The sequence below is a fragment of the Benincasa hispida genome, chromosome 10 (assembly GCF_027475165.1).
Source record: "Benincasa hispida cultivar pf3 chromosome 10, pf3_genome.v1.1, whole genome shotgun sequence".
NCBI lineage: Eukaryota > Viridiplantae > Streptophyta > Magnoliopsida > Cucurbitales > Cucurbitaceae > Benincasa > Benincasa hispida.
Window position 1 is genome coordinate 7,811,857 of NC_143487.1, and position 17,001 is coordinate 7,828,857.

The following is a 17,001-nucleotide window of genomic DNA, read 5'->3' on the forward strand; positions in this document are numbered from 1 at the left end:
TATATAATGAAAGTATAAAAAAATAAAAAGAAAAAAAAAGGTTGACATGAGCATGTGGCAACAAGTGCTCCCTCACCGCCTTTTGTTGTTCTAGGCGAGGTCTCACACCCTCTACAAACTACAAAGTTCAAACGGACCATCGAGACAGGAAATACCAAAATTGCCCCTACATTTGCCCCTAAATTTAGTTCATACGCGTGGCCTTTTGTTGTTCTACAAGCTCTATTCACCTGTTAAAATTCCCAAATTACCCCTCGATTTAATAACACGATTCTTTTCAGCCCTAAATCGTTCTTCCTCACCAACTTCGAAGGACTTTCCGCTTCCGGTGCTTTTCCGGCCACCGTTTCTTGCTCCTCCGAGGTTAGTAATCAATTAATTTTTCTTTTTAGGTTTTTGCCTTCTTTACTCGCTCCAATCTATTTCATCTTACATTTCTGAATGTGATTGTTTTTTTGTCTGGTTTTCTTTTTCTTTCGGTTCTGATTTCTGGCTTATTGAACTATGTGTGGATCGACTGTATGTTTCTGTATTCCTTGATTTGCAAGTTATTTTAGAGTTTTATCGTTGGATCTTTCCGTTTCTCTCTCTTTTTTTCCTTAGCGTTTTTTTAAAAGAACTTGATTCCTCTTCCGTCGGTGTGAGATCAGTTGATTCTGTTCATCGACTATAGATTCCTTGTTACTATGGAGGTCTTCTTACATATTATTCTGTTAATTGATTTATCAATTAATTTTTGGATTTTGTTTTCCTTTTTGAATTTGAATCCGCCCTTTATTTCAAAATTTCTAATCAGATTAGACAATGTTTGAGGGAAATTAGTGACAGTTCAAGCTTCTAAATTCTATTTTCAGTCGTCTTCTTAGCTCTACACGACTTAATTTCGATATCTCTTCTAAATTTTCCAGTGATTATGCATGTTTCTTTTCCATACTCCAAGTCCATCGACTTCAAGATCGTTATATTAAAATAGAATACATTTACTGCCACTTCTAATCACAGCACTTACACTTCTCCTTCACTTTTTCTCTCACCAACATAATCGCCATGAAACCTCAGACAATCACACTGTCGCAGTAAATCAAGTTCTAAAGTTTTTCGATACTAAAAAATGTAAAGATCCCCCTGAGCTCAAAATGTTCAGATGACCCTTTGTTTTTTCTTTTCTAAATAATCACCGCCTAGATATTTTTTAGTTTTCGTTTTGAAGAAAACCACAAGCATCAAGCAATGGATATGGGCATGTGGAAAACACTTGATTGAGATCATCACCGTCCAACCAACAAAGAGAGCAAACCGAAGGCATGAGATGGTTGGATGGAATCATACTTTGAATAACATCAGAAGTAGACTACCGTTTGGCATATTCCATAAGAGGATATTGATTCTCTTTGGACTTTTGGACTTCCATAAAGCTGCAGAAAGCTCCTTATGCAAAGGGAAAGAAGCAAGCAAGCCTTTTGATTGGGATTTCACAAAAAAAGCCAGAAGAATCTAGAGAAAAGATCGTGTATGGTCAATTGTGACAGGTTGTAGAACGCACAGTTTCTTTGTCGCAGTTTCTTTGTTTGAGAGTAGATATTTGAGGGTGTTCAGTAGCATCCTTCTGATGGAAGATAGGAAGCTAAGAAATTTTAGCTTTGTTAGTGGCTATTTCAAGACCCAAATATAACTATATAAGTTAGTCTCACCTTGCATTCTGATCTCTCCTTAGACTTTGTGCTCTTACATGTGATGATCAAAATAGAGTATTTACTTCTTCTAAGTGATATTTGGGTGGATAAAAATTGAAGTTCAAACTACACTGATCAGGTTTTAAAAAAAGTTTTCCATATTAATAAAATCTTAAATAATTCAAAAAGTTGGAAAAGTGATTGTTTTAGTGCATGTTAAATTTCGGTACTTAGTATGCATAAAGTGGCTGTTGTAAGTAGGTAGGTGCTTAAGTTCAATTGATGGGAAATCCACTCCTGAATGTGCTGATTACCAAGCGAGAATTTAGAATAGAGGAGATAATGGCACATGCTTTAGTAATCCTCGTGGCTCCTTCGCTCTCCATCATTTGCAATGGTTGGATCTCTGATCCTCTCTCTAACATCCTCTCCTTCCCTATTTCAAATCCGCAGTTAAATTTTCTCTACTTAGGACCACAACTATGGAGTTTGTTTCTTCAAATTTACCCTCTTGACTTGTTTGTTACTTGGTTTCTACAATTTTCATTTTGTAATTTCCTTGTGTCTAATTTCCTTGTATCTTTTTGCATCTGGAGTGGTTTATACCTAATTATATGGTTTGTGTTTTTAATTCTCTTCTCTTGATTTCAGATTGTTCTACGAACATTTTTCAATTGTGTCTGAAGTTATTTCCATATTTCCATATTTACACATGGGAGAAGACGATGAACAGGTACAATTTTGAGTAGTTTATTTGCTGATAAACAAATTTATGTTTTTTCTTTTGAAAATTGTTTTAAGAATTATAGTTGAATGACTTGAAAATTTAAAATCACCAGTTACAACTTGATCTAAAATAAATTCCATGATCTTTGAAGGGAAAACTAATTTTACATCAAATACAAAATTGAAAAAGAAAACAAGGGAAACAAAATTCTACAAATACTTGAAACATAATTTTCTAAAAGGGCCCTCCTTTTGTATATCTTTGGATTATTTCATTCATTAATGAAATCATTTTTTATCAAAAAAAGAAAATGAAAACAAAATTTTCTTATTGAAAGCAATTCTTCAAAACAATTTCCTAACTGGTATTCCATTTTTTATACAGGATAGACAGATCACAAATCTTCATATAAGATCGGAAATGATTAGTCTGGGCCATCCACAGATGGCAAACCAGCCTCATGTAATCAATCAGTCTCAAGTTATGAACCAGCCCCAGTCTCAAGTTATGAACCAGCCACAGGTGATTAATCAACCTCAATTTCTGAACCAAGGCCAGCTAATGAACCATTCTCAGATAATGTCTCAGTCACAGACCCTCAACCAGGCAAATCTTCTGCCGCAACCTCAGGCCATGCAGCAGTCCCAGATGATCATGAGTCACTCTCTGCCGCCTATGATGAGTAGCAACTATAAAGTATGGGCACATCCGCAAGCCCCTTTGGACCCTAACAAGAAGTACCGCAACTTTCCAAAGCCTAACTATGGAAATATGAAACAGTCAAGATCAGGGCGAGGCAATTGGAAGGGAAAAGGCGTTAGTGACAAAAGGATAAACAATAGGAGAATGGAAAAACCATTACCGGTTTCCATAAGTGGTCCAAATAATGCTGTAGGGTATCAACCTCCAAGTCTTCATGAGCTGCAGTCTCAAAATCGTTTAAGGGCTCGAAAGTTTTATTCTAAAAAGAAGTTTGGCAATAGATTTGCACCTTATGCACCTCGGAATACCACGTCTTTTATAATTCGTGCAAAGAAGTCTGGTGGGATTGCTTCACTTGTATCCCCTAGTCCCGTAACACCCGCTGTGCTTCCTACTCCAATGTTTTCCCCTTCAAGGGAGGCGTTGGGTGATATGGCGAAGGAGGAATGGGGTGTTGATGGTTATGGATCAATGAAAGGGTTGATAAGGCTTCGAGGGTCTGAGAATAAGGCAGAAGTGCAGGATGAGGAAGAAGAGGAAGTTGGCGGTGGTTCGAGTGACAGTGATGTAGAGGAACATCTGGAGGTAGAACGTAGATTGGACCATGACTTGAGCCGATTTGAAATGATATACCAGAACTATGGAGTAGAGTATAATAACTGTTTGGAAAATAGGGTCGATGATCAGGATAGCCATATAGCTCAGTTGGAGGAGGAGAACTTGACGCTGAAGGAGAGACTTTTTCTTATGGAGAGAGAGCTTGTTGACTTGAGGAGGAAGTTGCAACTTCTCGAGGGGCAAAACCCAGCTATTGACGATGTGAATGAGGAGGTAGTGGAGAACGTATCTGAGAATGAGAGTGATGGAGGGTTGGAGATGGAGTATGTATCTGAAATTAGACAAAACCAAGATGTTGATGTTGATTCCAAGGAGGAAGATGAAGAAGTCTTGGAGATTGAGGGTGGGGAAAAATGTGTCGGGGAAGATTTCAAGAGAGAAAAAGTGGTGGAAGAGAAATCCATAGTGAATGATGAAATGGTGAAGGAATCAGATGAACAGATTCCGGAAGACGGTGTGGCAAAAGATGAAGAGTCAAAGGGTGAACTTATTCTGGAGAAGGTAAATGAATGCGACAATATGGATGAGAACTTGGGTAATATTTTGCACGCCGATTTAGGGATTGGAGATGAAGCCATGGTCAATGATGAAGCAGAGCAGAATAGAGTTGTACCTGTAAAAATAGCTGTAGATGTAAAGGAAGGGTGTGAAGAAACAACGGAGGATTCTGTATCGGGAAATGACTGTTGTTAAGGATAGGCCTACTTGGAGAGAAGTTCTTGCATAAGTGATTAATTTTGTGTAAATGTAAGCCACTTCCTCGAAGAGGCATTTCCTTGGAATTCTATTGTCACTGTTGCAGCTTCTTGTTACATATTTCTGATTGATATTTTCTTTAGAATATCTCTCGTTGGAAACGGCTGATGTTTCTTAATCAAGTCTGCCTCTTGTCTAGCTTAACTCTCAAGGCTTTTGTGTTAGATTTATAAATCTATATTTTAGCCTTTTTATTGTCCGTTTATCAAAGAATCAGTGCGGTTTGGGGGTGTGCATACAATTTTCTTAACGTATTTATCATATATATTCTTTATCTGTTCTGTAATCATCTGAATCAAATGCTTGTTTTGAACGAATTATAGGGTGTCTTGTTTTTGGGTGGTTTACATAATTATTATGCGCTTATCTTCTCATAGTTTTGCTTGCTATTATTTGTGGTTTCCACTCTATTATTCATAAACTAAGGGGGTTGCAATTATTAGGTTAAGCAGTGTTCAATTATGGAAATCATATGCAGGTAGTGATTGAAGTAAAGCTAGTTTCTCCTATCATTTTAGCCTCCACTCCACTTAACTTCTAATGCTAGTTTCTACTATCATTTTGCTGACTTCCTTTGCTGCCATTGCTATGTTTGCGACGTATCTTTATTTCCTTGCAGTTAATGCAAGTCTGAGCTGGTGAGCATCAATAGTTTTCTTTTTGAAGGTGGCAGTATTTCCGTAAGCATAAGTAAATCAAGTTCTGTATCCTTTGTATGAGCTTCCTTTAGTGTGGATCCCAAGAAGAATGATGGATGATATGAACTGTTTGTGCCTTTCCGACTTCAATTATCTGATACTCACCTTTATCATTTGTATGAGCAGAGTCATGGTTCTTCTAGTAAAGATTTTGGACATAATTATTTCCTTGCATTGGCCTTCCTACGACCTCGAGAGTCTGAGGTTTTTTTTTTTTCTTTTTGATGTTGTTGTTGTTGCCATCTCAATTTGTTGATGTTGCTAAAATTGGTACTAACAGTTCTTGTGCCAGTGGCTGAACAGAGCACTTGGAAAGAATGGTTGAAAGGTATAAGATGCAAGAATTTGCTTGCATGATTCGTTGGCCATCTGGGAAATGGTCTGCAGCTGTAAGTTTACTTCTGATGTAGTTGCTTCGTTGGAAAGGCTCTAATGGAAGCACTTGTGACCTTTTTCTTAACGATCTTAGATTATAATTGGTAACCTATATTCTCCATAGCTTTTGATGTTTTTCGGTTGTTCTCATTTTGAACTTAGGCTTTGCCAGCTGCAGGTGAAAGGCGCGCTTAGGTGGTTTTCTCACCTGGTTTTGACGAGCCCTACAATGTTCTTCTGTAGTGCATGGATTTAAAATTTGGTCGGTGCCTCGATATGCCATGGATGTTAAGCCTTCCATCAGGTACCTGTTACTGTAAGTTGTAACGAACGGCAACTTTTCATTTGATTTTTTTCCCTTATGTAGCAACTAGCAAGTACATAAAACTCTGTAATTCTTTTTATGCTTCATTGATTTGTAATTATTATTTAATAAAAAAGTTGCATTCTCTCCCTTTTCCTTACAAGCGCATTATTTCTCCAATTTTTTGCTTTACTCCCACCCAATTGTGAAGAATGAACCAATATTGAGAGGGGAGGGGAAGGACTACCCTTTATTACTATCATCGGAGGAATGTATGAGATTCACAAATTGAAGATTTTCTCCTTAACTACTGAATATAACTTGAGAAAAATAAAGTCTTTATTGCTTCTGGGATTAACTTTTGAGAGCCATTCTGGGGGAAAGGAAAAAAATAGAGCAAGCTGAGTTATGTCCCACATTTTTGGTTGTCTTTATTGGTCAGAGGAGAGAATTCGAGTTGAAATCTTGTCCCAAAAATCAACCCAAAAATACTTTGTGCTAAAATTAATCCCTCAAATATATATATTAAAGAATAAATCAGAACATATCCAAGGGTTATCAAGAGGCAGAATACCGATTCAATTTTTTAACATAGTTAGTAATCAGCCTTTTCTACTATCTAGTTTGATGCTTGTGATTCTAATTTGGAGAGGCCGAAAACCAGAGAGGCCGGCAGGTTTTCTCATGTAATTTTTTTAAGAGGAATACTTGGATGCATCCTAAAATATGTCCATTTTTTATGTATTCTATTCTCATCATACATAAAAAAAGAATTAAACTTTACCACGTATCCAATTATGATCCGATAATTTTCTTCTCTTAAACCATCAAGCAAGTAATAGTAACATATGCCAAAGCATATCCTTATAATATAAGTATATGCATGCTCTGCATGTGCCACCATAGGCTTCATGGGCGCTGATCAGTGTCCACTAAGCATGCACCAAACCATAAACTAAAACAAGCAAAAAGTAAAAGAAACCTTTTGCATTTGGCAACTTGACATTAACAGATACGTATTCATCTCTCTAAACTCATTTCACATACCTCCAAATCTTTTAGCCTAAAATAAGTCTGTAATGGGCGATATGGCTTATTTTGTATTGATAATGCATGCGCTTAAATTTTTATGCCCAAACATCCTTTACCCACTGCCACCCAACTCTTAATGTTCATGCACAAATGAAACTAATTAATCTTATTCCACCATCCTTGATCTTCTAAAGTTGTCACCAACAATATTATATATATATCAATAACAATTTTCCTATTCTTTTCGATAATTTTGTCAATCCTTAGTGCAGTTTATCGGCCGCCATGCATCACCCACAACTAAAATTAATTAAAGTTAATGCCCTGTTTCTCAGGCTATAAATTAAGGCCTTCATCAGATTAGGAATCATACTTGGTTTCTGTAAATTAAAGTCGTGTGATTGTAGTAATAGGAGCCATGGAAATCTCGAGCTGCAGATTAAAGGGGCGTTTTTCTTTGCTTATGATCATGATCATTTTTTTCATGATGTGTGGTTCCACAAGGTCGCAATTAACTGTGGATTTCTATAAGACTTCATGTCCAAATGTTCTCAAAATCGTGAGGAGAGAAGTCATGATTGCTATTAAGAACGAGATGCGAATGGCTGCTTCCCTTCTTCGCCTTCACTTCCACGACTGCTTTGTTAATGTATTGAGTTTAAGCTTAGTTACATATATTCTTATAAACAATATGTGATTTTTTATATGTTTAATTAATTTTCAAACAAACAGGGTTGTGACGGATCCGTGCTGTTGGATGGAAGCGATGGGGAGAAATTTGCACTTCCCAACATCAATTCTCTTAGAGGGCTTGAAGTTGTGGATAGAATCAAAGCCGCATTGGAGAATTCATGCCCCGGAGTTGTATCATGTGCAGATTTATTAACCATAGCTGCCAGAGATTCTGTCCTCTTGGTAATCACCAACTTAAATAATTAAGAAAAAACACTTTATATCATTTTTTTTCTTTATGGGATTTTTATAATCATGGTTGAAAATTGATTTGTAGAGTGGAGGACCGTCATGGAAGGTGTTATTGGGGAGAAGAGATGGATTGGTAGCGAACAAAACAGGAGCCGATCAGGGACTTCCCTCTCCATTTGAAAGCCTTGATGATATAATCAACAAGTTCGTTGCTGTTGGCCTTAACATCACTGACGTCGTCGCTTTATCTGGTGTGTATATTTTTATGAAGAAAATTTGATTACTACGACCTGCACCTAGTCATTGCCCTATTTTTATATATTTAATCGAATCACGTTCACAATTTTCAAAATATGATATCTGTTGGAAACCCCTCACTTTTATCTAAAATTATTTTTTAAAAAAAGACCTTAAAAAAAAAAGACTTTAAACTTTATACTTTGTGTGAAAATATATTTGAACTTTAAAAAATTTCAAAAATATCCTTAAGCTTTAAAAATGGTTCAAGAATACCTTAATATTAGTTTTTTAGGGAAATCATTAATGTTTTGCTTCATACCCTTAAAACTTAAAAAAAAGTTAAAAAATATTCTTATTGTTAATATATAAATAGAAACCATTAAAATGTCGTTACAAAAATGTGTCTAAACTTTAAAAAATATTCTTACCGTTGACTTCTTCATTCCACTATCTCTCTCCCTTGCTGAAATTTATTTTACTCTCCTTGTTAACTATTTGACATTTGTTTATCTCATAAAAAAAAAGTTGTCTATTTAATCAAGATATGTTGTTTATAACAAAAAGAAAAAGAATAATAGAACCATTAGAGGGATCCAAGCACTTAAATGTTTTAACAAGGTTGTACATTAGTAGTTGAGTGTGTTATTTATCGATTTGGTAAGTTTTAAGGGGATGTTTTGATTTTGGAATTTTTGAGAATTTTGGTGAGATTTTATGCTTTAACTTGAAGTTTTGGTTTATATTTTGTTGTGAGAAAATTGATTTAAGAATTAGACAAATGGGAGGAAATGTGAGTATCTATCTAATTTGTTTTGATATTGGTGCTTTTCGAAGTCAAGAAAGCTTCAAACAAATTGATCAATATATTATCATTCATTTAATGAAAAGTTTCGGTTCCCTTTTCAAAAAAAAAAAAAAAAAGTGATCACTATATTAATGGTAGGAGCATCTTTACTAGGTGTATTAATGCAATATTTAAAAGTTCAGAGATATTTCTTAAATGAATGTTAAAGGTTTGTGTTCATATAATGATAACAAATTTTTTTTTAGTGTTTTTTTTTGTTTAAAGGTATTTTTGAAATTTTTGAAAATTTATAGATATTTTTGAAACAAAACATTATCAATTTCCATACAAAACTAATGGTACAGGAATATTTTTTACTATTTTTGAAAGTTAAAAGGGTATTTTTGACACATACAAAATTAAGATTTGTTTTTTTGGTATAATTTAGCCTATTCATTGACATGTTAGAGACAATTTCATTAATATTTTCATATATATTTATACAAAAAAATGAATAAATCAATATTTCTATTATATTGTTAAACAAATCAACGAAACATAAGGAAAAAGTAACATAATGTTATGTAGATAATTTTGGGAAAATTCTCTCACTTCTACTAGAGGAATAAACAGAAAAATAAGAGAGAAATTAAAAGGAAGCGATAAAACGAAGAACACAAGAATTAAAATTGAAAAACTCCAAATCGGGGAAAACCACGAGCAGAAAATTTTAATTTCTCTCTTATTACAATCACACATAAATCGTCCTCGATCTCAATTATAGAAGCACTCTCTCAATGCATGTACCATACCACTCACATAAGTAATCTAGTATACCTAGTTAAAGTACTTCAAATTATGATGATTTGAAAAAAAAAACAAACTTTTTATAGTACTTAGAGTTCATCATTTTCTTGAACCTTTTAAATGTGAGATAACCGTTCTTTTAATATTTTACTAAAATCCAAAATATATAATATAAATGATAAGAATTTTAACAAAATGTTCGTTTATATGATATATTTAATGCTTATTTTCTTAACTTTTAGTTTTGATTAATTTTTTTTCTAGAAATATTAATCGACATTTTATAAAGTTACTTATTGGTTAACTGGTTTATAACATATATGGATTGAGTCGTGGAATCAGTCGATGGCTAACCCAAACATGAAACAATATTGGTTGCAGGAGCTCATACAATTGGACTTGCAAGATGTGCGTTGTTCAACAATAGGCTGTTCAACTTCTCAGGAACTGGTTCTCCAGACCCAACCATGGAGTCCTCAATGGTATCTGATCTTCAAGCTTTGTGTCCTCTCACCGACGACGGCAACAAGACCACCGTTCTCGACAGAAACTCCACCGATTTATTCGACAATCATTACTACAAAAACTTGCTAAATCAAAAGGGCCTCTTGGGCTCCGACCAAATTCTTTTCTCAGGCGATGAAGCTCAAACCACCGCCACAAAAGACTTGGTCCAAGCTTATAGCTCTAACACCACGCATTTCTTCGCGGATTTTGTCAAAGCCATGATCAAGATGGGGAACATAAGCCCAATCACTGGCTCCGCTGGTCAGATCCGAAACAACTGCAGAATCCTTAATTCCTCCTAATCACAATTAATTCTCTACATTATTGTATCTTGCAAATCAATATATTATCGAATTAATCACCCACACCTACAACAAAGATTAATCCCTTTAATTTTACCTACTGCGCTGGTTAAGAACAATATATATTTGTATTAAAAATATATATAGTCTTAGTCTTAATTTACTCTTTCAAATTGTAACGCTCTATAATTTCATTTCAGTCTTTCTTACGTCTCCACTCTTAGCTTCTGTCGTTTTGGTTCGGACTGACCCATTGTCAATAATAAATCAAAATTGTTGGGAAAACTCTTGCACGTGGACTTTGAGTGCTCTCTTTCGATCTACTCCTCTAGTTCGGACGCATCGCTAGAACCAACCTACGTGAGTGTATTCGCATCAGTGTGATGCAGAATCGAGTACATTCCAATGTCCAAGTTAATATTGGGAGTATTTAGCTACACAGAGAGAGCCAGAGTATCTCACTCGGAGTTACTTGGCTTGATTGTCCTTGATGCTATCAAAATAAGGTTATTTATAAAATTCTTTTTCTAATACGCACTTGGGGTTACATGTAACGTTGCAGTGTCAAGATGAGTGTGCATTCGAGTTCACAGAATGTTAATTATGAGCTCGGCTTGATTATTTCTCTTATGGTGAAACTCTACCGACTCGGTTAAAGTCATATTTTGGATAGTTAGAGGGTAATTGGGGAAGAATACACCACACAACTATATACAATTTCAAAATTTTAGACATTTTTCAAAACAATATTAAAATAAACCTTTTTTTCAAAACAACTTCCCATTTTAGACATTTCTTACAGTCTCTCGAAATAAAATTGGTTTCCATTAACCTTAATGGTATTTACTCCACATAAAATCAACTAATACCTAGAATAAGAACAAAGTTGTTTAGAATTAAAAACAAAGGATTGAAGAAAAAAAGCCAATTTCAAATGTTTGATTTTAATTAGCGAAGCAGTTCCATGTATTCATCCAAATGTTTCATTTGATTTAATATTTTGGTATGTGGATGGATGTGTGATTCGATTTCTTTAATAGAACAGACAAATTTAGGTTAGGTATTAATGTATTCATCCTTCTGTAATTTAATTCAGCCATCTTTAATAAATTAATGAATCAAAAGTTTACACCAACCCGGTATTTGTGTTTTTTCTATTAAACTCATTTTTTATTTAACATTAATATGCGCATGTTTAGTTTGTCATTGTTAGGCCAAAATGAGAATAATCTAACTGACATAATCTTGTATTAGTAAAGTCAGTATTAGAGGTTTGATTTCTCCGCTCCATATATTATATATATATTTTTGTCACTTTTAATATAATAATATATGAAAAGAAGAATTTGGACTTTTCGAAGATTAATTATCGTTGAATTATATTTATTTAATTAATCAATGTTAATGATCTATATAGCTTTGAATAAGTTTGATTAGTATGATGGAAATTGTTAAGATAATTGTGGGACTAAATGTTAGACAATTGGGTGGATACCACATGTCATTATCAAATGAAGCAATTTTTATTTTTCTATGCAAATGATTCTTTTAGAGGGATAATTTAGGAAAGTCAAGTAATTAAGCCTAGAAGACAGCGGCCATTAATTTAATACTATTATTCTGTCAAGGACACGTAATTCATTTTTGGTAACTTTAAAATTTATTCTATTTTAATTTCTGTAATTTTAAATTGTCTTTGTTAAAGATAAAAATTAAAAGGATAAAACACGAAACAACTATAATAAAACATCATGAGTCATGAGCAAAGAAAACTATTCGTGATAGGAATATAAAGAATGAAAGATTCCTATTTCTCAAAAGCTTTACGTATAATAGAATGCATCAATACATTTTAAAATGTCTATTTTGATCCTAAACTTTTTAGATTATTTCAATTTGATTCCTATAAAATAATGATATTCATAATGATAATGTACATATTTATTTAGAGATTAGAGAGAACAAAAGAAAAAAAAAAAGATAAGTGCCAAAATGGCTAAGTTTGAAAATTTAATAATTAAAATAAATGTTTTAAAATTTATATATCAAAATAGAATAGATTTACGAGTATAAAGGTCTTAATAGACATGGTAAAAATTTAGGAACCAAAATGAATTTTCAAACTTTAATTATTAACCAACTTTTATTATATAAAACTTAACATGCATTTTTGAAAAATTATTTTCATTTTTACAAGTATAACACATAAATTTGAATTTTATTATTGTGCATGTTATATATTTGAATATGTTGTAGACTTTGATTATGTTATATTATGTTAGAACTTAATTTTTTTCCAGTTAAAATATTGTTACGGAGTAAATTTGATTCTAATAAAATAAATTAAAGATTTGAAAAAGAACAGAAAAGATAAATTCTGTAGTATCAGTGGCAACTCTTGAGGGGATGAGTAGAGTTTATTTAAATTAATGAAAACTTTTTACTAATGTAGATCCAATTAAGTAAATGAATATACTTTATATTAGCAAATAATTTAAACAAGATTTTTATACAAATACATTAACTTTAAAATAATGAATAAATTAATATAAACTAATTGAATAACAAATTATAACAATTAATTTTATGTAATGAAATATATTAACAAATTAATTGCACAATTAAATAGAAGATGGATAGATAAATTGAAATGGGTAATTTTTTTAATGGTTCGATCAAACTCGACCTACATCCACTTTTCCAAGCGTCTCATGGGATTTTGAATAAGGTTCTCACCAACTCTTTTCACGGATTAGAATCCAACCGCTACACCACTCTTTTTGCAAGTTCAAGAGAAAACATAATTGTTTCCATGGATAATGATCAAACCGCCACAACTGCTCTTTTTCAGAATCAAGAGCAACTCTTACAAAATGTTTGGAAAAATTAAAGAACGCATTTGGGAAACTCTCTAAAAGAATAGATTTATAAGTTGTAGCACACAACAAATCAATTCCCACAACATAAAATCTCTCTTAAAAAAGAAGATGAAAAGAAGAAAATTAAAGCTTGGAGAGAGTAACAATTGAGGCTTTGTGTGTTTTTTTTTCTTTTCTTTTGAGAAGATTGAACATTATGAAAATTTGTGTTATAAAAAGTTGGAGAAGAAGATGAGTTTAAAAAGAGGGGGAAGATGTTGGAAACCACATTCAATTCGAACCATTAGATCTTTGTATAATAAAATTCAAAGGTTTAGATTAAAAGTAAAAATAAATAATAGGTTTAAATACTATTTTAGTCTCTATATTTTTGGTTTTGGTCCATTTTGGTTCTTATACTTTCAAATTGTTCATTTTAGTTCCTATACTTTAAAAATGTTCATTTTAATCATTGTACTTTTAATTTTGGTTCCTTTATTTTCACTTTTAAAGGATTAAAGTAGTCACTTTTTTTGACATTTCAAAGATCAAAATGAACCAAAATTAAAAGTACAAGGACTAAAATGAACATTTTTAAAGTATATGAACCAAAATGAATAAAAATTGAAAGATTAGGAATCAAAATAATTATTTTAAAAGTAGAAAACCCAAAATAAATAAAAACCAAAAGTATAAAGATCAAAGTAGTATATAAAGTAATATTTAAACGTAAATAATAAATATATATAAAGATTTTTTTAACACATTTCAAGAGTCCAACGGTCACCTGCAGGAAAATGAGATCAGTTTTTTGTTTTTTAATTTTCAAAAGTAACCGTTAGGCACATATATAAATATTTATAATTTTTTAAAAATCCATTTTGTTTTCAAAATAAAACCAAAAGCCCACATGTGTCACTTGTCTATTACTCCACTTTCTCTCTTTAGTTACTCCAATTTGATTAATTTGGTCGCCATGTCACCACATTGGGTGGTATTTTTTCGTTAAACTTGTTTCTACTACACCTTCTCCGTTTGAACTCTAATTTGAGAATTCAAATTTTGTTGGAATCATTGTTCATAACTCCATGCAATGAACATTTCAAAATACTAAAATTGTCAGTAATATATCCCAAAATTTCAAGTAATTTTTGTTTAATCATTTGAGGTTTATTTTTGGTTTTTGAGGTTGGAATTTAATAAGTGAATTGAGATCATTTTAATGGAAACAAATGAGTGAGAATAAAATTTTTGGAATTTGATTTGGAGGTTTTGGAAGTTGAAATAGGAAAAGAATATAAAATATTCTTTGTTTTTGTTATTTTTGGAATTAGGGTTTAAAGGAGGAGGAAAAATATATAAATATGGGTCATTATCTCCTTGTATCGAGTTCAAAGAAAAAAGAAAGGAAACAAAATTTCTTCTTCTCCTTTGCGTTTGCATTGAAAGCATGATTATGTGTTGATGGGTTCAATTGCTATGACTTATTAGGGTTAGCTGTTGAGAGTATTATGGAGACCCATGTTTACGTGACGAAAAATATGATCTTATGTAAATGTTTCCTACGTTTGATTGATGGATGAATTTAGAGATTATTTTGAAATCTTTTAAGTATGAACTAAGACTATGCATGTATGCTTATGATCATGTTAGACTGACCGTGGCTATTAGCACTTTTATCGGACTACGTACATCGCATGTTGTGAGTTTCACACCTTATGCCTATGTTATAGTGTTCCCTTGGGATCACCATTTATGCTTATGACTGTGCCTTCTGGCGTCACTACTTATGAAAGTGTGTCTTTGGGTTCGCCCCTTATACTTATGCCTATGACTATGCCTAGGATGCATAACATGAACCTAGCCCCGATAGGAAGTCTAATAGTTCACTCAATGGGTCTAGTAATGGGTCGCTTACTGGGTATATTTGTATAGTCATTATTTTCCTTTCGTGTTTTTTAGGTAAAGATAAAGATAGACTAGCGAATGACAAGAGGGATCCATGACCCAACCATTTGGACATGTTATCGCTTCTGCCCTTAGGTCATTTGATAGGGTCTGATTTAGGAGTCTAACATTTTAAATTCCATGATTATTTCATTTATTAATTTGTTAATTTGTTTAATTGCTATTTATTCTAAATTTGGGTCAGGGGTACCCCGAACGTGTTTTCAGGACTTTATATTTGAGCTTTATTTAAGAAAATAAAAGTTTTATTTCTTTTATTTAGTTTTCCCTTGAGGAATTTATTGTTAAGCCTATGCAAGCACATAGTAGTGTCCTAGAAACATAATAGAAATTTTGGTCATTACAGTTGGTATCAGAGTCTAGGTTTTAGGTTCTGTAGACTGACTTACAGCGTGAGTCCAAAATGTTCCTTATGGCCCACAAACGGATCTTTCGTCATCGTCAGGTATGTCCTTAAAAGAAATTTCTCTAGGAATTTATGCATGAAACTTTACCTAAATTATAGTCATAATTGGCGAGAATTCTTGTAAGTGTTTTGTTAAGGCTTTCCATGTGGTTATCAAGATAAGGCACCACAAACTAGAAGAAAGGGCAGTCGAGGTAAGAATGTTATTAGAAAGTAGGACCCTGATGTATAGGACCTTGAGGTGCAAAGCCTAGAGATGTGGGACCCATCGACTCTTGACCCTTTTGGGTCAACCTGGAAAAGGGTTAGGATAAGAAGCAGGCCTCGAAATTCGGTCGTGCCCCCGCCAGGACTGCCACCCTATGAGATTCCGGTAGAGTACACTGCCATGGTTGCAGCGGGAATGTTGTCATGAAGGCTGTGGTAGGGCAACTAAGGGACATTGTGACCGAGCAAATAGTTCAGCATGCACAGTCGTAGCTGTTGGGAATGTCCTAGAACTCACAGTTCGTGTTAAACATTCTATTTATCAATAAAATATTATTGAGTAATTTATTCAATAAAGTTGTTGATTTTGCATTCTATTATGAAAATCCAATAAACATATCCATGGCTATAGTCTGAATACTTTAACTTTATGTAGTAACATAAACAGGATCAAGTTAATAGTATATAGCCTAAATGGTCTACTAAGTATACGTATCTCATTGTGGTAATATTAGTGGATGCAGTCCATTTTGTAGGCAATATAAATGATGTGATCCACAGATCATTCATGTAGAGACATATGATTAGGGGCATCCTATGCAATGAGTTTGCATATAGACTGGATCACGAAAATAGTCATTTTTCTTTATAACGACCGTTTACTGTTAAAATTGACTATTTCATTATTAAGTAACCTAGGATAACTCGATCTTAATTCTGAGCTAGCTATGAACTTCTGTTTGTTCGAGATTATCGTTTAATCTGCATGGGTGAGAGTAGTCCAACAACACTACTCAATAAGCCTTCTATTTTGAGGATAAGATCAGATGAATAGCTGGGGACAAGCTCTACAAGATGAATTCACTCCTACCCGATTTAGGGTTAGCAGATAGGTTGTTTTCTTAAGTACTGATTTCAGGTCTTGAACAATCGGGGCCCTACCTTCTCATGATAAAAGAAAGAACTTGATTCATAAGTATTATGAATCAAAATTGTTCATTAGAGGGTCAGTAGGAACTTAAGAAACAAGATGTATTCACAGGGGTAAAACGGTGATCTTGACCCAGTTGTAATTATGAACGATATGTGAAGGATTGACTTACTGATCATGGT

General features: G+C 33.3%; 2 protein-coding genes across 3 annotated transcripts; both read left to right on the plus strand.

Annotated features, from left to right (window-relative positions):
* The first annotated feature begins 202 nt into the window (after positions 1-202).
* LOC120088324 (uncharacterized) lies at positions 203-4,712 on the plus strand. Of its 2 annotated transcripts, none has more exons than XM_090305702.1 (3): positions 203-363; positions 2,325-2,406; positions 2,785-4,712. In XM_090305702.1, exons 2-3 carry the CDS (start codon positions 2,386-2,388, stop codon positions 4,411-4,413), a joined length of 1,650 nt encoding a protein of 549 aa, XP_090161828.1. In that variant the 5' UTR covers positions 203-363; positions 2,325-2,385; the 3' UTR covers positions 4,414-4,712. The 2 variants fall into 2 exon arrangements, with proteins under 2 accessions (XP_090161828.1, XP_038901469.1); XM_039045541.2 differs by lacking the exon at positions 203-363 and adding an exon at positions 406-1,529.
* Positions 4,713-7,242: 2,530 nt separating this feature from the next.
* LOC120088325 (Peroxidase superfamily protein) lies at positions 7,243-10,666 on the plus strand. Its single transcript, XM_039045542.2, has 4 exons — positions 7,243-7,534; positions 7,618-7,800; positions 7,895-8,060; positions 10,022-10,666. Exons 1-4 carry the CDS (start codon positions 7,304-7,306, stop codon positions 10,447-10,449), a joined length of 1,008 nt encoding a protein of 335 aa, XP_038901470.1. The 5' UTR covers positions 7,243-7,303; the 3' UTR covers positions 10,450-10,666.
* Positions 10,667-17,001: the final 6,335 nt, after the last annotated feature.

Excerpts from the sequence above, each read along its gene's own strand:
- LOC120088325 (XM_039045542.2), top strand. The coding sequence starts at position 7,304 with ATGGAAATCTCGAGCTGCAGATTAAAGGGGCGTTTTTCTTTGCTTATG. Across the intron at positions 7,535-7,617 it reads TCCACGACTGCTTTGTTAAT|GGTTGTGACGGATCCGTGCT; the intron begins GTATTGAGTTTA and ends TCAAACAAACAG. Across the intron at positions 7,801-7,894 it reads CCAGAGATTCTGTCCTCTTG|AGTGGAGGACCGTCATGGAA; the intron begins GTAATCACCAAC and ends ATTGATTTGTAG.
- LOC120088324 (XM_039045541.2), top strand. Across the intron at positions 2,407-2,784 it reads TGGGAGAAGACGATGAACAG|GATAGACAGATCACAAATCT; the intron begins GTACAATTTTGA and ends TTTTTTATACAG.